The following is a 23,091-nucleotide window of genomic DNA, read 5'->3' as shown; positions in this document are numbered from 1 at the left end:
GAAGAAGGAAATTATAATAATAGGTTGACTAGTTTGACTTATTACCTAGAGATTTCTTACCTAGAGGAAGTTCAAATCGGGTATCCAGTAAGATGCGGTGGAAGGTTGGATCTTTGGTACCACAAATCTCATTATCTGTCATTATGACCTGTGAATCAAGTGTCAGCCATTCCCCAGGACCCTCCTATGTGTAAGATAGTCAAAGGTCACAAAAGTATAAGCAACGTTTTATGAAGGTAAAGTGGTGTAAAAAAGATTAGAATGTAAAGGAGCGGAGGATTAGTATTGTTTCTCTGTTATTAAAATCCAGCACATGTTGCAGAGCACAGTAATATGCAGGTGGTAAGGCAGGCTTGACAGTCTAAATGACAGTGGACAGGCTTGAGTGTCTAAATGACACACGTGTGAAGGGGCTTCCAGGGGAAAGGGTAGAAAGTCAACATAAGTCACAGTCCTTTGACTATAAACTAACCCCCATATGTAATAAAAAGCACTAAGTTTGCCCAGCAGGTGACCAGAAAATGCTACCTGTTGATTGGTTGCTATGGGTTATTGCTCCTGGGCAAACTTAGTGTCTTTTATTACATAACCCTATAAGAGTACAAAGAGCTATTTGCACAAGAAGCAGAAGATAGTGCAAAGTTCAAAAAGGGCTCTTAGCTGCTATACTTTGCTGCCCCTCATAAATGAGACCGATAGCGCAGAAGTGAATCATCTGAAAACCAACATTCTAAAAATATGTATAAATTTATCATAGAATTGTAAAAATTGATTTACACTTTTTTAATACTTTTCACTTAACTTCTATTAAAAAATGCTTTTTCTACTGCAAGATTCCTGTCTATGCTTACAACTTTAGGTCTCTGGTCTCAATCTACCATCTGCCTGGAGTCGCCTCTGCCACCCACACAAAGACTTTTCAAATAAGACAAAATAAATCAAACAGCTTTTGCGGTAATAATGAAGAAAACAATTACAGCATTAAGAGAATTTCTGGATCCTTAAAAATGTTTATAGATCAGTTGAAGATACTAGATGAAGAATAATGAAAATTACCTCACCATGTTATACTGGGTTTATTTGCTGTTTAACCAAACTTTATTATTCTATATTTTTATCTACACAGGTTAGTACAGGGATGTCAAACTCAATCATATAAGGGGTCCGAAATCTAAAACACAGGTTAAGTCGCGGGCCAAATTTTTATTAATATACTTAGTAAGATACTAAGGGGTATATTTATCATAATGTGTAAAAAGTGGAGTAAGACATTACCGGTGATGTTGCTCATAGCAGCCAATAGATGTTTTGCTTCTGTTGAAATCTGATTACTGATTGGCTGCCTTGGGCAATATTACTGGTAATGTTTCACTCCACTTTTTACACAGCATGATAAATATACCCTTTAGTCTTAGTTACTATGTGAGGAAAATGAAAATTGATCAGGCTGGATGGTCAGACACACTCACCAAGGGCCACATAAAACAGCCAGATGGGCCGGATTTGGCCCCCGGGCCTTGTGTTTGACATATATGAGTTAGTATGATGGTGCCTGCTTAAAGGGCCAGTAGGAAAAGCAGACTGGCACACAAGTACAAAGAGCCCAGTAAGGCCAAGACAAATTAACTATTTTTGCTTAATGCTTTTAGGGTGCCTAAAAGCTTTTGCTGAGGTGCCTAGTAACTACTTACTTCACTGACCATTGTATAGGTCTACAGATGAATGTATAAAGATTTTCCTTTAAACCACTCTCCCCTTAGTTCTCTAGCTATCAGTGGCTCTGATTTTTAGACTTGTTTACAATCTTTCAGGCTGGGTGACTACAATCCTCATCCAAAGCTTTACTATTGTGTTTTAATTGTCCAGTCAGAAAAAAGAAAAGGTAGGTGGACTGTGTCACGGGGGGGGGGGGGGGGGGGCAGCTAAACACGGCCATAAATGGAACCAAAACACACACAATGCCAGGGGCACACAAATTTTATGCAGCAATGGGCACCATCCCTATCCAATTTACTAAAATATAATTATATCAGCATGCTTTATGGGTAGGGGGACACCTTGGGGCTGATTTACTAACCCACGAATCCGACCCGAATTGGAAAAGTTCCGACTTGAAAACGAATATTTTGCGACTTTTTCGTATGTTTTGCGATTTTTTCGGATTCTGTACGAATTTTTCGGATCCAATACGATTTTTGCGTAAAAACGCGAGTTTTTCGTATCCATTACGAAAGTTGCGTAAAAAGTTGCGCATTTTGCGTAGCGTTAAAACTTACGCGAAAAATGCGCAACTTTTCGCGTAAGTTTTAACGCTACGCAAAATGCGCAACTTTTTACGCAACTTTCGTAATGGATAGGAAAACTCGCGTTTTTACGCAAAAATCGTATTGGATCCGAAAAATTCGTAAAGAATCCGAAAAAATCGCAAAACATACGAAAAAATCGCAAAGTACCGATCATTACGAAAAAAACGCAATCGGACTCCATTCGACCCGTTCGTGGGTTAGTAAATCAGCCCCCTAGTCTTCCTTACATCCGCAACGCCCTAAATTTTCATTAAGCACAACAACTGCAAGACAATTTGAGCTATATTGGTCCTTCAATGACAAAATGTATGCAAAACAGAATAAATACAATACTTGTATTACAAGAATATACAAAAGATTGTTTTAAATGAAACTGTTCCCATTGCCCAGCTTCAGCCTGTTAGATTTTGAGTTCAAGAGCAGCTTATTATATAGGGGCTCCCTAGTGGAATGCTGATTTGTTTTGATTGTGCTAGAACAGGAATTGGAATGGAACTTTATGTTCAGTTTCAGATTTTCTGTTTAGTGCAAGAAATGACTAAAACAAAGATTCTTCATGATTAAACCAATAGGCAAAAAGTATGTTCAGCACAATCCAATTTACTGACCAAATTTTGAAAAGGGTAGTATGGGGGGATTTTCCAGTTGGATCAGGGAATGCATCAGCTCACTGATGCGTTCCTTGGCATACTGGGAGAAGATTTCAATGTATATGTATTCAATGCCACCTTAAGGCTGTAGCATCAGTTAAGATGCCTTCTCCTCCTCTAAATCACTATGCTCCTTCCCTTAGGAATTTTCTTTGGCTCTTTGCTAATAGAGCATGCTAAGTTCTTCTTAACCCAAATTACTAATCACACCCTCCAGTCTAGCAGCCATTGAAGATATGGCACTGCTGGTCTCCAGAGAAACTCTGCTCCAGCTGTGCACTCTGCTGGAGAAATGTGTTTTTTCTAACCTCCTCTGCCGAGCTCAGCTTAACTATCCTCAATCCAAGCAGAAATTTTTAGCAAAGTAAGTTCTGCCTGTGTAAGCCTGCTTTCTTTATTGCATGAACTTTACAGCCACTGTAAATAGCCGCTGGGTGAAAGCTGCTATTTATTTTAGGAAAATGTGATGGTGCTGGTGAACAGAGGGGATATATGCAGTACAAATGATGCAGTGTGGGTGGGGGAGATGTTCCCAACTTATATACATGATAGGAAAATGTAGGGTTTTCATGTCCTTTAAGTCCCCTAAAATGGTAGTTCATCTATACATAAACTTTTAGCATGATTTAGACGTGATATTCTTCAAAAATTAGCAATTAGTCTTATATTTTGTTATTAGTTAGATTTTTGTTCAACATCTTTAAATGTCAGCAGCTATGTAGTTGCTAGAGTCCAATTCATGCTGGCGACCAACCATTGGTTTGAACAGGAAAATAAGTTGTAATAATTAAAAATGACATAAACATTTAACAAGGCTGAACTACCGCTTTAAAACTATATGTCTATACCCCAAATTAAAGGAATGGCAAAGCAGGTTACCTCATTGGATTGTCGGATTGTCCTTAAAGGAATCCATACTGTTCCCACCATGGTGTCCCAGATCAATCCTTTGTTCCAGACCTCCACTGTTAGACCAAGGTCTAAACGATTAATCTCACTGTAAAAAAAGGCACATTAACTCAAACCACAACAACCATAACTTCCTCTGTTTGCACCAGCTAAGAGCAATTTTCAAGAATAAGTTATGAAACAATGCTACACTTGCGACATGCTTAAGCATAAAGAGTAAATATTAACAGAAACCCTGATGAATTTAAAATCTCTGCAACCCTGCATCCCTGATGATGGTATAAAATAAAACCTTACCAGTCAAATGTGAGACATAAGCTGTTTTATCATGGGTGGTGTGTACTGTGTACTCTGTACCATCAAAGAGGTTCAACATCCCTCTCCTGTCTGAGAGCTAGTGGAGGGGACCGTGAGCAGGTAGGCGGGAAAGAGAGGAGTGGCCTAGTAGGGGTGTGAACTGGGCCTTCTACCTGGCACCCTGTAGTTACACTGTTGTCGCCTGCTACAAAGCCTTTGCAGCCTGCGTTCACTAACATATGTGTCTAAATGACACACAACTAGGGGCAGGAGTAAGAATGTATACATGCCTCCCCTGCCTGCCCTTCATGAATATATTGCTGCTAAAAGCAGGCAGTGCTGTATTCATGCAGAAAGCGCAGGTTCTAAGTGGACCACATATGTGTAATTACCAATGTGCAGGATGCAAAGTGTGAGAAACATGACTGTTTGCCCATTTTTGCGCTTTGCACTCTACCTAATGAGTCATTAATGACCACCCAATGTGTAGCATTTCTAATGTAATTATTTGTTAGTCAACTTTGTCAGTGCTATTTTGAAATTAATGTTGGATGGGCTTATATAGCCGTGAGGAAACATGTTTCATGAATCATGTGCTCAACAAATTTCGCTTACACGCAAATTCGCTTATAAGGTACAACTAGCAACAGTAGCAACTCTTTCCAATGTGTTGATATATACTTCACAATGAAATTAAGGAAACCATTTTTGTAAGGAAAAAGGTACAGGAGAAATAACAGGTGAAAATGTACCTGTATGGCAGAATTTATTATTGTGTGTATTGATCTGCCCTTGATCAATGCATTCCATACTCACAACATGAAATCCTGTTCCCAGCAGGGCTGGTTTCCCCGCACCGCTATCGTTGTGCTCTTCACATTTTGCACCTTCAAGGTTACGTAGGCATTAAACTTCTCTGTTAAAGAAAAAAGAAATCAGAATTTCAGAAAAAGACAAATATAGTGCCTTTTGGGACTGTCAAAAGACAGGGAAAGTACTGGAGGTGCCCCTCTCTGCTAAGACTGACACATTTGACATCCTGCACATTTGTGGATTGGGAAGGGGGGGTGTGAGGTCCTTAGGAAAGCACTAGATAAAACTTTTTAAGGTGGTTTTTAAGCATAAACGGTTTAACATTTTTTAACATTAAAGAACATTCTCATCATTTAATATAGTACTTCCCTAATGACATGGGCTCAGGCAGAGTATTAGTTATATTTCAGCTAAAAGAAGCACTTACTCAGCAAGTATCCAGTCCAGGTGTACAGTACAAGGCCCACACAGTGGTGCCCCATGTTTGTGATCTCTCTGTCCCTGAGCTTATTCTCAGCTGCTGGGTGATGTCTAGGGGATTAAGCCTTTCTGCTCTACTTGGCTGCTTTATAAACTACCGTACTCCCACTTTGCATATTTTCTCCTTTTACTGAGGCTTCCTACCTCTGGCTCTTGAGCACTAACCACTTCCTCTAGGAAGTAATTTTCAAAGAGGCCAAGACTTGGGATCCTATCCTTTTTATGGATTAAGGAACCACCTGATATCTCTGGTCACTAAGAAACATCAAGCTTCTCCCAGGGAATGTCTAACCAATAGATGGGAGAATCCACCCTCTCCCAACTTTCTACAAACCTAATCCTATAGCTGTGTTTTTAAGGGGATTTAAGGGCATTTTCCTAAGTAAGGTAAATACTAAACCCCTTATAAAACATTCAGTCTAAACCACATGAAAGGAAGAACATTTCTTTTAAATCATGGACAATATTTCTGTAAATTGCTTTCTGACATAAGAGCTCTTATCCAGTTTCCTGTCCAAGTATTGATTTACAAATATTGCTTTTATGTGAGATATTGATGCAACTCTGAATACATTTAAGATCTTCTTTTTAAGCTTGTGGTGCACTGCCTTTTATGTAAATAAAAACCTGTGTTCCACTTTTAGACTTATTTAATGTACAAAATAATACAGGTATAGGACCTGCTATCCAGAATGCTCTGGGACCCAGATAAGGAGTCTTTCCATACCTTTTTATCTCCATATCTTAAGTCTCTCAAAAAAACATTTAAACTTGAATTAAACCCATTAGGATTGTTCTGTATCCAATAAGGATTAATTATATTTTAGCTGGGATCACATACAAGGTGCTGTTTTATTATTACAGAGAAAAGGAAATCAATTTTAAAAATGTGTAATATTTCATTTAAGTAGATTCTATGGGAGATGGTTTTCTTGTAATTTGGAACTTACTGGATAATGTGTTTCTAGATAACAGATCCCATACCTGTATTTGATTATTTAAAAAAAAAAAAAGCACTGATTGAGCTGATTTGGTGTCATGGATCAAAATACATTGTGTACATCTTACCTTGTGCTCCATCAAACGTGGCCTTTTTTACTGAGAAAAAAGAAGAGAGGAAAAAAAACGAGAGAAATATATAAGTGAAAAAATATAGTCCATTAATTGTGTTGTTCCGCTTACAATAAATTCTAATTCTAAAAAAAACACTGATTTTTGTGTTTTTTAAAATAATTTTTTGTTGTACAGTTCTCCATTTTCATATATTTGTAGCACTCCTTCACCCATTGAGCTAGGGTAGTTTATGGAAATGTAACCTGCAGACCTGGATTTCTTCCTAGGATTCCTGCTGTTTCACCTACAATGAGGTTCTCCTCAGTTTTAAATGTGCTGCTTGTGTGACCAATTAAACACCTTCTATAAAAATGTGCACAGGTAGGATGTCTGCAATCATGAACAGAACAATGTATGTCCCTCCTTTCAAGCACTGACAATCGACCAATAGTCCTGGACTTAAATAAAGTAAAAGGCATAAAGCTACAAATGATGATCTGTGCTGTAACTAGTGAACAGATTTTACTGCATAGAGAGTAGACAGGCTTCTAAGTCCAAACATAGGGAAAACCAGGCTGGGACCTAACTTCCAGTATGCCATACACAGTCAGATATATATTTTAGGGCTACCCTAGCCCTAAAAATACAGAGTTTTAGAAAAAGCTAAGTACTATTTATAGAATATCTACATGATAGCACTGCTGCATTAATATGCTGCTCAATATCAATAAACTGAGCTTACAGCATTACTTTAGCACAGTATATGTAACAAGGGTAGGGATACAGGATGGTTTAGTGCTACTAAGTATTTGCATCAGGAACAGTAGATTGACAGTGTTATAGAGCTTTATCTTAAAATTAATTTTAATTATACAGTAAAAGGTAGTTGCCCAAGGCAAATAATCTTCTTTTTTTTACTTTTTGTGCTTTTCAAATTATTTAAATTTTTGTTCTGCATCTCCCAAGCTTGGAACTTACACTGTTCTCAGATTAATAGGTCTTTTTTACCAGAGCAAAGAGGCAGCAATGCGGAAGCCTAAATAGCAGATGAATATAAGAAGAACTGAACTGAAAAAGTCTGTTCTTTATCCCCATGTCTGATTCGAGTGTCTCTTGTATTTATAATGAGGTTTTTGGTCATTGGTATATTTTCTTGCATCTATTATTACGTTTTTATGACAGCTGCTATAGCAAAACTTGAGGGCGCAGTGGGACAGCTTTATGATTGGGTTTACAACCCCTATAAAAATAGAGTGCCAAAACAGTGCTACCTTTAGCTGCACTGCATTTAGAGAGAGGAATGTGTTTGCATGCCCACTTATACCACTCCCCCAGAGAGTAGGTTGGGGGGACAGAGGCCATGAGAAGCAGGAGAGCCTTATATATAATATAATATAATTTTATTTTAATAATATAGTTACGTAACTATTTATTAACTATTAACAAGGCACAGTGCTCTTGTAATCATAGATGAAAGTTTTACCTCTCTTGTTGGAAAGAAATGAATGCTGAGAATAGTTACAAAGCTTGAGGAGGATTTAGAACATGCCTTAAGGTATGCTATAAAGGAGATATCAAAAACAGAGACCTTGGTTGGTGTCTGTGTTAAGTTTTTTTTGGGATCAAGCAAACATTATGATCGTTTCAGGAATCAAATAAGAAAAAGCTCAGAAAACTTATTTTCTAGATCTAGAGTGTAATTGCATTCTTATTTGAAAGATGACTCCAGACTGTATACATTTCTTCGATTTACTTACTTCCTACTGACAGGAAACAGACTAAGACATTGTTGCAGACTTGGCAAGAACATGCTAAATAAGGTAAGGTTACTTCTAATAAATGCAAGTTGTTGGCTATATATGTAGATTGAATAGAGCACGTTACCACATAACAAACACAGACAAGACCAATCCAAAATATGTTGTCTGGATAACCATGAGAAGGGTTTTAACGAAAAATTAATTTCTTAAGCATATTATAATACTTAATGTAAAATGGAACAGTGTCTGAACCAGACATGCAGCGAGTTGATGCCAACTTGGTGCCGCCCCCTCTCTCCCCCCACACTTAGCTTTTTCGCATCAAATAAATAGCGCTCTCTGCACTAGAAGAGCCGGAATTCCGACTTAAAAAAGGGAATTTTGGCTCTTTAAGTTGCCAGGAGTGGATTTTTGCCGCCCCTGGTAACTTTCAGGGCTTTGCTGTCTGAGATGAGTTTCTCAACTCGCCTCATAGCAGCAGCGCCCCTGCAGACATGTCCTCAAAACGTGTCCATCCAGCCAGAGACTTGAAACATGCAAGAGAACAGATAAAATGCTGCGGCTGTGTGCAGTGTTTCACAGCTGACTCCAGGGCCTAATTTATCATCCATGCTGGAGTACAAAGCGAATTCCATTCTCATCTTAGAGAAGGAAATGCTAGCAATTGTTTCTATCATTTTCCCCCTGAGGCCTTAACATTAGAGGAGAAAACATAGCTGAGGGTCTGAGAGATATACATGGCTTGGGCAGCATCCTTTCATTCTTTTTATCAAAAATGCATTGCCTGCTACAAATATTTACTAAAGCTGGCAAACTCCTTAGTACTTGTAAATATTTATTTTATTATGTATAAATTACAGACCTTTTACCAACAGCAGAACTGTGCTGATTAACTATCATAATACCTCCCTGTGTAATTTAAATCCATACAAAATTAAATTAAATTGGACTCTATGGGAAATGGTAATGCATAATGCAGAGCTTTCTGCATAAAATGGTTTCCAGATATATATAGCATACTGTATACATCATATATCATCATATACAGGTACAGGTATGAGATCCGTTATCTGAAAACCCTTTCTCCAGAAAGCTCTGAATTTCGGGAAGGCTATCTGCCATAGACTCCATTTAGATTAAACATTTTGCAGTTTTAAAACATATTTTCTTTTTCTCTGTAATAATAAAACATCTTGTACTTGATCTTAACTATGATATAATTAATCCCTTTTAAAAACACTACAAACCTATTGGGTTTATTAAACTTTAAATTATCTTATAGTAGAATTGAAGTACAGAGATCCAAATTACAGAAAGATCCCTTATCGGGAAAACCCCAGGTCCTGAGCATTCAGGATAACAGGCCAATAACTGCACGGGATCTGTTGCCCAGAATGCTCCTGGAATGGACCTGGGATTTTCCAGATAGGGGATTTTTCCATAATTTGGATCTCCATGGCCTAAGTCATTTAAAAATCATTTAAACATTAAATAAACCCAATAGGGTTTGCCTCCAATGAGAATTAATTATATCTTAGTTGGGGTCAAGTAAAAGTACTGTTTTATTATTACAGAGAAAAAGGTAATGATTAGTGAAAGTTTTAATTATTTGATTCAAATGGAGTCTATTGGAGATGGCCTTCCCTTAAGTTGGAGTTTTCAGGAGTTTCCAAATAAGATGTTTCATAGCATAAGAAGGTCTTTTTACCGTAAGGGTAATAATTTAATCTTGCATTATGGAAATGCTCTTTTAGTACTGCTTCTTTAACCTTTCACTGCCGGCTAAATTTTGGACTTTATCTGCTGTAAGTACTAGATGACTTTAGCACATTTTTAACTTTTTGAAGGCTTTCTAAATATGCCTGGATTTTTGTGTAGTTCCACTTCTGTAACAAAATATATGAAATACCGATAGTAGAAATAAAAATAAAAGATGCCCTATGGTGCAAAGATAAAGCATCATAAATATGAAGGCTAGATGTTTCATTTGATACCCAATATGCAAACTATGTTGCATGTAGAGACCCTAAGATGAAAATAATACACAGAAAAAATAAGTAATCCAGAAAAAGCAGAATACAATAAATCACAAAATGGAATTAAAACAGCCATAACATAAGTTATTGAACATTGAGATTAGCATGCAAAAATCCAGTATAAAAACTAAAGAACTAAAAAAAATGCATTGATAAAATAAAAAAAAAAAACCATGATAAATGCAATAAAATCGCTGAAATCATACTTGCCACACTGGGTCACGTTTTTCATCAAAATGTGTTTTTGTGTACAGCAAACTATGTGTTGTTCTTGTGTGTGTATATAAATGCTGTAAACAAAAGCCCCCAAAAAGTGTTTGTGTAACAGTAAGTGGGTGTTTGTGTAAGAGACTTATCGGGTACAGGCAGGCAGCAGTTGCTGGGGATGGCAGGATTTGAAGTTGGGTCACCATTTGGCCAAAAATACATAAGGCCAAGGGGCCAGTATATGAGGACAACAGAAAACACACTGTTCCACATATTGCCCTTGGTCTGTTGCCCCATGACATTTGTCGCTCCCGATCTGCTCATTGAAAAACCAATGCTGGGCTGACATCCAAAGACAGCTAATTTTTTCACATGCCTGAAATGCTGCTTATCTCAAATTTTATGTTCCACGGAGGCTGAACTTTTTATTCAGATCTTTATACAGATCTTAAATTCTGAAATCTATGGCAAAACGGGAATGGAGAATATGCCTTTCCTGTGGACTGACAGCCAGTTAATTGGATATCATAACTTCCAGTCACCCAGTCTACATGTGTGTATAATTATTAAATGAAATGAGAGTTGATTTTCAATGTACGTAGGGATCAGGTTTGGGACCTATTATCTAGAATGTTTGGGACCCTAAATCTGGATCACCATACCTAGTTTACTAAGAATTATTTAATTGTTAAATAAACCAAATTGGATTGTTTTGCCACCAATTATAATGATCTGCTTAAAATGGACTATATGGGACATGGGCTTTCAATGATTTGGAGCTTTCTGGATAACAGGTTTCCAGATAAGGGATCTTCCCCTTTGCCGAAACGCTGGGGTAATTCTCATCTTTGGCAAGTGTATCTGCTAACTTGTGTGTTTTCTTTTTGCCTATGCACATTTTGTGGTATGTGTTATCTTACAATCTCATGTATTATTTTCTGTAATCTTGTAACTAAAATTGATTGCTGTTAAAATTATTTTTGCATATTATATAAAGGATTATTTTTTAATACTACCACTGTGCTTGTGTTTTCTGTGTGCAAACCCTTATCCTATTGAAAATTCCAGATAAGAGATCCCATACCAATAACCTTTATGTGTTTCTTTCTTTATATAGCTTATATAGCTTCTCAGACTAACAAATCTTTTCAAAAAGAATACTCTATGGGGCTCTATCATATACTCTATCATAGGCTCTATCTATACTCTATCATGCTGTGTAAAACAAAATTTGCCAAAAAAATGGTGTAAAGTAAATTGAGAAGTTTGCCGTCTGAACTCCAAATTTTATGCCCTGATTTTACCTAGGTTCTAGTAGAAAAAAACCATGTAAAAAATGTACACCGTTTTTATGCCGTTATTCACACGGCAAAGCCTGGTGAAAATTTTGTCACTAGTTTTTACACTGCATAATAAATCTGCCCTGTATGTTAAAAAAACAAGTTTTATTGCAATACTGCCATCACAGAGTTATAACCTTTTATGAAAATACCATTTAAGATATTGTTTTCTGGCAAAAGTAAATTCTTATCCTTGCAACAGTAACCCTTTAATTATGCATGGGTTGAAGTATATATATAATTTCTGGAAATGTGATATTGAATGCAAAGTTCTATTTTAAGCACACTCTTCTAATGTACTACCATGATTCATTTATTCTGCTTTAAAGTGTAGCAGGTCACTGTTAAAACTAGTTTGTTTCTTTTTATTCTCCTTCTTAATTTTTTTAAGCATTTAAAGGCAGGGTCAGACTGGGCCGGCGGGACAACGGGAAAAATGCCCCAGCGGCCCAGACCCAACCCCATTGCGGCTTCTCAGGCCGCCGATGTCCTTACTCATTTCACATACGCCCATTCAGGGGAGGATGTCGGAGGGGGGGTTTAGGGGTAAATAATTTTTCAAATTATTTAAATTATTTAGCCATCTGGTTGGTAGGTTCCAATTTAACATGCAGTGCTTTGAATGCTATACTGGAAGATGAATAGGAAAGGCATAGAAGAGGGAATAGAAGATACTATAAAAAGTAAGGATAACAATAACATTTTAGAGTCACAGTATAATAGTTATTTTGCTGTGAGCTCCGTGACACCACTTGAAAGCTGGAAAGAATAGCAAGCCAAGCCTCTCCTGCACATGTATGGTCGGCTTTATTCATTTATGTGTGAAATTACTGAGCTATGACATGCATACAAATGGATAGCTTTATCAGTTGCCGAGTCCCCTCACAGTTTCAAAACCTTAGGTATAAGGGTTCTTTGTACATTTATGGCCTGCAACAGTGATTTTGTTTTACAGTAAATAAAAATGGCTCTTCTTTTGCTTCATGTCGTCAATTAAATGAATGAATGGATGGTTTAAGTTCTTAGCAATTGTGGTGTATAATGCATTTTAGTGGGTTCACCATATAGCATCTGAAATGGCTATAGATCAAACTAAGGTCTTAAAGACACTTTTTATGTCAAAACAAGTAGGAGCAGCAACAGCTATCATCGAGTTAAAGGCTACTAAACAAAGGAGGCAAGCTATAATATATTTAATTTCCTGCAGAGTTAAGCACTTTACTTGCTATCTGCATTTCTTGTGGTTTCCTAATACATTGCATATTTATGAACAACACATACAGTCATTTTAAATGTTATTGCTTATACAGTTCTGTACACATAAAATGCAGGGTCCAGAGTAAATGAGAATAACATCCGGAACTTGTATCAGGGAAAAGGTCAGCTTCTCAGTTCTTATTACTGGGATACTGTTGGTGCTCAAAGCAATCAGTACTGTGAGAGAAGATACTGCTTTTTCCATTCAAAGCCTAGTACACCTGATAACATGGGGAACGATCTATGCAAAATGGCTTTTTACAGGTCGCAGCATCAGGAAATGCAAAGGATGTGCCATCCTTATGTTCCGGGTTATGACAAATAATTATATGTTTTACCTTAGAGAAAAAAAAATATGTATTTCAATTAGTCAACTTATAATCCAGCATGCAGGAGATGAGGGATACAAGGGTAGAGAAGTGGTGGAAAAGATTGGGCAGAGGCACTTACCCTAAAGCATATTATTTTTTTTGCAAACAGAATCAGACATAAAATCAACCTAGAAAATGAAAAGCTGTAATTTGCCCCAAAAAATGGTGGGTGTCTGCTTGCTGCCATAATTTATAACGTTTCATCTACAACAACTATGACCACCCACATTTTACAGAACACTGTTTGCAGACAAGATTGTGGGGAAGCTAGCCCTAGCAATGGTGGTATATGGTGTCTGGTATCTGGCATTATTTTCTGTTTTACTTACTGCTGCAGTAAGCATTTGAAAAAAAGAATCACTTGCCCTACACTTGCATCAGGAGGGTCAGCACAATTACCATTATTATATATGGAATTATATATATTATACATGGAAGGGATTTTTTTCCTGCATTTTGTCGCTTATGTTTCCCAAGTGAATGTTTAAGAGAGACCATAAATATTAGTTATATGTACAGGTGATATGTACAGTTGTACTGGTGATCACTAAGCAGCCTAATAATAAAGCCTAAACATCTAAATATTTTTCATTTAGATTTAAACATTCTGCCAATTTTAATTAATGCTTTTTGAATAATGAAAAAAGTATTTTCTAGGAAGAAACATTAGGTTCAGTTTAAAATTTGTATTCTATATCATGATTTTTATTTCTGTTCAGGGTCCTGCTATAATCATTATCCAGTTTGTTATTCAAACCATAGCTTGATTAAAAGCATCAATAAACCTAAAATACAACATTACAAGATATCTTCGAAAAGCACAACTCTCATTGAAAACTAAAAATGTAATTTTAAAACGATCTTGTATGGACTTTTTTATATGAATTGTTTTAAAAGTATGTTTAATCAAGGCTTTAAATACTAATACCAAACAATAATAACCCTTATAATAACCCTAAGATCTGTATGTCTTTTACAGCCACTTCTGTCTCATTTAAAAATGCTAACAAAACATTGGCTTATCCTACAATTTGATTATTAATACTAAGGGGCCCATTTATTATCCATTGGATTTTTTTTCTTGATATTTTTCAGATATTTAGAGCTAAAAGTTGCAGGGAAAAAACTATTTTTCGAGATTTACTATGCATCTAAATGGCTAAAAATCAGAATTCACCAGGTTAAATGTGAAGAGTTCATGTAGAAGTCAATGGCAGAGGTCCCTTCCCTTTTCTTTGAAGATCCTTCTTTTGTCACTTTTGTCATCCTTTTTTTTGTATTTTTGATGCTGTTTTTTGTGCAATACCTCAAAAGAGTAGAATTTTCTCAGCGATAATTCAAGAAAGTCGAGTTTTCGCAGAGAAAATGAAGTTTAGCAAAGTTTGAAAATGTAAAAAAAACAAGAAATTATAGCGTTTTAGAAAATGTGTCCCCAAGTTCTTAAGAAGAAACATAATGGCATTCTGAGCTGTTGCCATCGGATCTATCAACAAAGCACCAAAACTGCTTCTGAATTAGTTTTGTCTACTAAGATCTGGTTCAAATGTTTTTACCCAATAGAATAGTTATATATCTGCCAGCTGCTATTTCTTTGTTCCTCTTTCCCATATTGGACTGAAATCTGTCTAAATCCATTATGACTGAAAAGCTACCAAAGAGCTAATGCTAATGCTAAAAACCCTATTTTACCTGTGTTAGCTCATGTAAAAACAAGGTGGCAACATTAATATGCCTTGATGTATGTGTCAAATCTGCTGAATAAATTAATGCATTTCTTTTGAAAAATTACTTCACCAGCTTAGCAGGTGCTTATAGTGTATCATGAAAAACTGAAGAAATGTGCTTTAAGATATTGTTTAAAGATAAATCACTGGGGGGCGCCAAATGTTAGGTGGGTGAGCATGCGCAGTAGAATGAAATGCAAAATTTTAAGCAAAAAGCCACCTTTTTTACTCTACTGCACATGCCCTGGCCCAGGGCAACAGAAGAATGAAGAAGCAATAGAAGAAGATTGCTATATGGTGCTCCTACAAAAGAACCCTAAGTCACTGAAGTTTTCTGCTAACAGAAGCACCATACTGGGATAACAGGTAAGCTATTATAATCACTGGGGGTGCTAAATGTTAGAGTAAGAATGCTAGATTTTAACTTTTCTTGTCCTTTAAAGGATAAAAGATTGAGAGAAAGTCTGATGGTACATGGAATGGAATTTCAGAAAATAACTATAGCACTACCAGTCTTGAGTATGTTTATGAGAAAAGGTAAGGATTGAATTGTTACAATAGCATAATAACACAATGATGAGTAAATGCTTGAAGACAAGAGATACAAAGTAGGGCAGAGCTGTGATGTTGTGATGAACACAAGTTGGGGGGTGAACTGTGTGGCAAATTGTCACCCCAAGTGAATACAAGCCCAGAAGTTGCCCTGAACCGAGAACTGTAGAAGCTAATACATAACATAAGAGGGAGTGAATTAGAACTTGAATGATTAACACATGAATAGCATTCACTGGGTATACTTCAATAAAGGTTTGTTCTTAATAAAAGAGCCATGATTTTAATGCACCGATAAAGAGCCATGGATTTCAATGTACTAAACTACCCCTGATATGTGCTTCTACAGTGTTTTTTCTTTCTTCTACTTGCAAAAAATGCCTATCCTAAATGGTCTCTAAATGTTCTTATAGTCAACATAGGCAAAAGAAAAGAAAGCGGAAATCCACACAAAACAATTTTTTGCTGGTGTAAAAAATACCTCCAAAACTATTTATTGTGGAGTGCACATACAGACCAAACATTTCAAGGGCTTCACACCCTCTTCATCAGTGGAAAAAGTGCACACAATTCAATATCAATGCCAAACACCCTTACATACCCATAAGCACCACAACATAGCCTTCTGAAGCACTCTTGTTAATGTTTTCAAACCAAAAATAAACAGTGCAACATTTCAGATGATTTCCTTAAATTAGAATTCTCAAATGCTTCCTGCTGTATTTGTGAAGAAAGCACGTTTTTGTCATTAACTTAAAATGTGCCAACTTCTATCAGTGTAGGTGGGATATTTTTGTCTTCTAAATTAATTGGGAGCTTGCGTATCTCATTGTCTCTTCCTGATGACAAATTTACATTTTTATGTCCATGCTCATCAGCTGGTCTGGTAAATTAAACTTTGCCAAACGATCCCTTGATACCTGTGGTAGTTTTGAACTTAAGAACCAGTATACATTATTTTTTGTCTTCCATATAAATTTGCTTAATGGACATTTTAGATCTAAATATATATGTACTTTCCATGTGCTTTATGATTGTATGAAGGTATTACTATCCAAAATCTGGCCACATGAATATGGCTGCTGCTTGAGTCTTTAGTGGCATTAAAGGGGTAACATGAGATCAGTGAACACGGCTTGTGCCAAACATACTTTTTGCCTAATGTTTTATTGACAAAAAATCTTTGATTTTGTTATTTCTTGAACAAAACAGGGCAAAGAGAGATACTGTAGCTACTTCATGTTAGGTTCTTGTAAGGTAGATAATTACATTTTTAGTATACAACCCACTATCTTCATCATTCAATTGACTGTTCAGCAATACTCACTTACAATGCACAGTTTAAAAAATGACTCCATGTATTTTAGACAATGAGAAATACAAGGTTATTGTTATTATATACACTGAATATTGCTGATCCGTGGACTAGTCCCAAACCCCATATAAACAGGCTGTAAAGATCATTTGAAAAACATGTTGTGTTATTACAAATAAACATGACATTTTAAATGTATCACATATAGACATGACAAACAGACTAATGGGTTACAGTTTGAAAACCTGTATACTGCCCTCATAAATGTAACAATGGTTTTCACTGTAAGAAAATGCATAGACAACCTACTGTGGATAGACAGGTGACCAAGAATTCTATTACATGTTTTACATGTAAATCTTTCCTTATAGCTAAGATTCAAGAAAACCTTGCTAAATTTGGCTTATTGTGAATGTTTGTCCTGTGAGTCAATGATTGGATTACATGGAGACTCGTGCAGACCTGTCAGGAGAGAACTATATCCCCAGTTCAATGCAGTCCTCTCCGATGGGATTTTCATCACCATTATTTTCCCATCAAAACACCCCAATCAGATTGGGGTTGCTGTTTTGGATTCATATATGGACAAGTGCCCTCCCATGCATGGGCAGATTTTGTTATGTCCAGATACATGTGCCACATTAAGTAGCAACTAGACCCGTCTAAAAAAGTGTGCATTTAGATAATTAAAAGAAGAGGATAAACTAATTCACTGGAGGAGAGGGCTCAATGTAATGCACCCCACATTGAATTCGATTGCTTTGTGTTTATCCCAGGCTGGTGCTCCATTTCTGAGAAAAACTGCAACAGCTTTTGGAAATTTCTAAAGAATGCTGCATGGCCATCTTACCCTTCTTTCTCTCTCTCTCTCTCTCTCTCTCTCAGTTTCTCTCTCTCAGTTGACCCTTGCAAAGAATTAGGGCTGTGCATTCACAGTAGTGTATTAAGCAGAAAAGTGTTACTATGCACCAGTATTGTGCATCCGGAGAGAAACAGGTAAGATGGAGGCACATTTCTTTCTTTTTCAGATCCCTGGGCCAGTGCAGCTTATTCTATAAAGGAAAAAATTTGATTTCACTGCAAGTGCCTAATATTTTAGTACCTAATGAATAAAGCTTTTCTGGTCCTTTAATAGTATTATCAGTCCAAACAGTTAGATCAAACACTAGGACTCCCATCCATGCATGATTTCCTGATTTCAAGACATTGTCCTGGTGTCCCAGAACATCACGGCCAGGGTTATTCAATGTCCTGGTTCATGCTACAGGTGTTGTAAAGAGGCAATCAAGAAGGCTAAGTGAGATAATCAGATATTATATTGACAAAAAGATGTGTAAGTACATTAACTGTATGGGAGTTGATAGTGTAGGTCCATAAAATGTTTTAAATATTTCAGGGGACAACTCATTCAAAGAACTAGCTATGTAGTATTACAAAAGGTTTCATTTGAAGAAATTGTCAGTGGCTCAAAGTGCATGGTACCCAAATATTCAAAGATGGACAGTAGGTCCATAGGTAAGTCAGCTAGGACACCCCTTCCTGCTTCCTCTGTCTGCGGTAAGACTGAATTTGTAATTACCAAGTATACATATGTTGCCAGACATTTTCATCAGACAAGTTGCTGGTGAAAAACCCTTTGATTGCAATATACCTTTTCTATTTACATAGTGGCTCTAACCACTCTGCTTTACCAATCTGATGCAGAGTTTTTAGGCAACTGGATACAGAAGCACCCACTTATGTTTGTATGCACTGGCACATTTTATAAGTTAGGATACATTTCCCAACCCCTGGCCTGTGGTTAAATTGTACTGTTACCACTGCTTGTACACTAGCAGTTTGTGATGGTGTCTGTCACATGTGAATAGATTGTACTTTTGAAGATAATGGCTAAAGCTACATTTTTCTGTCACCTACACTGTTTTAACTTTACTATACACCTTGGTGCTATTTTTAGCTTTATGAACACATTTTTATTTGATTTTATGTTATTAGCAAAAGTTATGTTTTTCTGAAAGATGGTGCAATGCATGGTGCATTCTTTTTGAGTCTCTGCTCTGCACAGGTTGTTATCTCAGTACTGACTAAACTGTATGGTGCAAGATCCTTATTCTAGCTCATGTAGAACATGCAGAGGAGAGCAAATACAAGGTACAAAAGATGTGTGAGCTTGGCTACAAACTGGGCATGACCTTTAAAAGTGACCATGGTCTATACAAATTTCAAAGACTTCCTGAAAAAATGATTTATTGAATATGTCTGGATGCCAACACATCACACAGAACTATATCCAACAATTCTGAAATCTTTTACATCAAACAATATTTGAGAGATTACCTGTGGTCTACATACAATTTGAAGTCAAGAAATTACCATTACATTATATGTACACCATTTTTTTCTGTCTATGTGGTGTACTGGCATTTCATCTCTTTTAGAAAATTGTGTGAGCAGTTGTTTTATTTCACGGCTCAGCTGATGCTTCAGAACCCCAGGGAGGAAGAGATAAGAAGGAGAATGGGGGAGGGACGCCAGCTTGCCTCCTATTATTTAAACCATCCCCAGATCTCTACAGGAAATCAATGCATTCAGCGGAAAGCGAGACAGTGAGGGAAAGAATGAATGGAGATTCATATAAAACAAGGGATAAATAAAAGACTGACTGAAGAAAATCAGCCTTTCTTTGCAGACAAGATGCTCTGACTCCCGAGTAAATGAACATATATATGATATAATGATATATATATATATACAGTAGTTACATAATTTCTACAAATAACAATGGCAGAAAATTGGAATACAACATTATTTTAGAAACATCTTTTCACTAATTATTATAATGAAATATATATCTGTATTAGATATAGACAGGTGCCAATGTTTTTTTAGTCTTTAACAAGCTTTCGCTGGTTTTCTGTACACATTCCACATATCTTTTATATTAAAAAGCAAAAGGTATCTTATGTCATAAAGCCACTACTATGGCAAACTCAAAACCCAAAACACATGCATTAACCAATGGAGTCATTTACAGATGTTATAAAAAAGCAACAAATACACACACACACACATATATATATATATATATATATATATATATATGTGTGTGTGTGTTGCTTAACTAATCACTATGTCTGCACACACATCCTCGCCATTTTCTATTAAAAAAAACTGCTCAGAGACACAGTAAAAGCAGCAAAATCAGCAGTAAATGAAGGGTGTGTAAAGTCAGCATACTGTATGAGGAGGCTGCATCAAGGGAGAAAATATGTATGTAACATGTGTAGATGGCATGTAGTAACTGTGCAAACAGATAGCTAGAGAATGTGGGTGTACATTGTCAATGTGAAGAAAGGGTGGAGATATACTGCAGGTAGTTAGTTTGACATTATAGCATGCTACACAGCCTATTTATAGTTAATTCGAATGTTATCTAGGACCAAGGCTGTCCAACCAGGGGACAGATGTAGCCATCAATTTTTTTTATGACCTTAAGTCTGCCCACTCGCTCATTTGGAGAACACCATAATTTCCACGTAATCCAGACCAGAAAAATGCTGTATATTAGAAAAATCAGCTCACACAGCACTATTAAAATATTTTGTGCACATGGACAGACTGAGTGCTAAGGGGTAGTGCTAGAGTACAATCAGAATGACAGTATATTGAGTGGAGGGAGAGTGGCGGATTATTAATGATGTGCACATTACCAATACTAAAGCAATAGTGAGAGTGGTTGTGTTATAAGAGTACAACAGTAAAGAGTGGTGCAATCTCTACACACAAAAAGAATTACTGCTGAATATGGTACATGACATGGACAGATGTATTGCACAGGGGTGGCCATGATTTGGGTGCAAGTGCCCCATGTTTTACTTCACAACAAAGGTTCTGCATAAAGGGTACTAAAATATTCCAGGTGTGTGGATTAGCATTTTTTTGTGTATTCAGGCAGGGGACTTTCCTCTTCTAATTCTGGACTCTAACACTGCTGGATGTGCTAAGTTATCATTTATGTATGATTAATGATTGAGAGAGCAACCATAGAGAACAGGTCAAGAGTCATGTTTGAAGAAATACATAGCTGCAATGTTGCAGAACCATCAAGAGTGACTAAGATTTGTGAGCAGCTGGCATGTTACATAGGAGCAGAAATAATATGTACAGTGTGACAGTGTCAGGGAGAAAGTGGCAAGTGTGCAGTAGACGAGTAAGCAGAAAAAAATATGCATATTTGAATTAAAATATGATAAAAATGTTGATCTTGGAAATGGCACAGCTGCATAGTATCTCAGGACAGGGGTATTTATCATTTGCTTGCACACATTAATGATACACACACACATAAACTACTTACAACATGCTATTAATTATACACATATATGCTAACCGATTTAGTATAGGTATATTCATGCTACCTTTGGGTGTTTGTGCAAACATATGCAACCAAAAATGATGATGAAAAAATAAAAGTATTGGAAAATTCCTTTTGTGAAAAACCCAAGCAACCCTGGTTCACCCATTTACTGAAACAAATGGCCTTACAAGCACCATACTCCCTCAGTACAGAAGTGGAGTTTTATATTTACAGAATGTATCTTTCCATACACAGTGCAAGGCTGGCTTCCTACATTGATGATATCCAGTTTACGGGTGTCTGATGGATGCTGGAGATTGTAGTCCAATAACAGCTGGAGGGCTGCAGTCTAGAGATCCCTCATCTAGCTACCTATCTATAAGCTGCCTATTTTACCAATAACACCACACATTTAACATTGTATAGCTTGTCATTTCCATGCCTCATAGGTGCTTTATATGTATGTGTGTTAAAAATAATTTTTTAATGCATAAAACACATCAAACCAATGTCACATCCTGTTGCTGATCAGTATAGGATCAGTGCTATAGGATGGCAGATAGTAAAAGAAAATCTCCAGCCAACACCCACCCAGATATGGGGTCCCCATTGCAAGACTTACCTCCCACGCAAAGCAAAGACATGGTACCCGGTCCTGAGAAGGCAAAATGCCCACTCCTCCTTCAGCAGGGTTAGCTGGTCAGTGCCCTCCTCTGGCTACAGCTGGACATAATGACTATCACTCCCACTGCACCGAGTCTTCCATCTTTTTGCTTCAGCACCAAGGCTATGGAGAGCTCCTTCTGACGTCACGCTGGGAGCCGAGGAGAAGGGGTGGGGGAGAGGGAGAGAACACACCTGATTTGCGAAAGAGGGGGGGGCGTGGGTGAGACGGGGCGTCTGCTCGACGCTACACGTCATTGAGAAAAGAGGCGATGAGGCTATTCTTGCAATACGGCCCCTCGTTAATGAGACGAGGTTTATCGACCTAGGACAAAACGGATTCTGTATAGTAGGCATGCCCAAGCGGCAGGCTCTCCCCTCCCAGGAGGGTCGCTGTCGCCCTGCCCTCCCGCTGCTGTTTTTACGTCCGGCGTATATATATATATGTTTTACAATTGAGATAGTGCAGGTTTTACATCACTACTGCTATACAGAGCTTTCTAGTAAGGGTCGAGGATACGCGTTTTGTGTACAAATTATAAAGGGCCGAATGGAGTAGTCATTGGGGTTATATTAAATAATAACCTGCTATCGAAAAAGTATAAATAAAAAATAAAATAATAACCTGGTTAGCAGCATACGGTATATATAGAAAGGCCTAATGGAAATATTGAAGACCTGTGCTGCAGACTGGCAAACTCATCAGAGACTATTTATTGCATTAATCATGGCCGCTGCTGGCCAAATGGGTGCCCTAAGCAGAAATTTACTTTTGTGCCCCCTCCCCCAAATATCACGGAAGTAAAAATAAAATAATTAGTGCCCGCAATATCCCCCATAGACAATGCCCCCATAGTAAGTGCCCTCAATTGCCCCCATAGATTGATTGGACTATCCAGGACAGCGGGATGCACTATAAAAACCAGCGGGACAGTGTTGGGGGGTATGTTATAATATATAAAACTCTTTTTTTTTTGCAGCAGCAGCTGGGATGGTGCCCC

At 37.2% G+C, this 23,091-nt stretch overlaps 1 protein-coding gene across 9 annotated transcripts in view; it reads right to left on the bottom strand.

Moving 5' to 3' along the window:
- unc13a (unc-13 homolog A) overlaps positions 1 to 22,258 on the bottom strand; it is a 71,158-nt gene extending 48,900 nt beyond the window's left edge. For 5 of the 9 annotated variants that reach the window (XM_031904660.1, XM_031904665.1, XM_031904667.1 and 2 more), the window contains exons 1-5: positions 22,050 to 22,258; positions 6,524 to 6,553; positions 4,979 to 5,078; positions 3,836 to 3,953; positions 61 to 184 (exon numbers count right to left, since the gene is read on the bottom strand). In XM_031904660.1, the coding sequence (XP_031760520.1) occupies positions 61 to 184; positions 3,836 to 3,953; positions 4,979 to 5,078; positions 6,524 to 6,553; positions 22,050 to 22,071 (394 nt within the window). In that variant the 5' untranslated portion in view covers positions 22,072 to 22,258. The remainder of the gene's footprint in view (positions 1 to 60; positions 185 to 3,835; positions 3,954 to 4,978; positions 5,079 to 6,523; positions 6,554 to 22,049) is intronic. The other 4 variants (XM_031904666.1, XM_031904669.1, XM_012954752.3 and 1 more) reach the window with 2 other exon arrangements.
- Between the last annotated feature and the right edge of the window lie 833 nt (positions 22,259 to 23,091).

Source organism: Xenopus tropicalis, chromosome 1 (assembly GCF_000004195.4).
Source record: "Xenopus tropicalis strain Nigerian chromosome 1, UCB_Xtro_10.0, whole genome shotgun sequence".
Lineage (NCBI taxonomy): Eukaryota > Metazoa > Chordata > Amphibia > Anura > Pipidae > Xenopus > Xenopus tropicalis.
The sequence above is the reverse complement of the archived record's forward strand: the minus strand, read 5'-3'. Positions and strand labels throughout refer to the sequence as shown.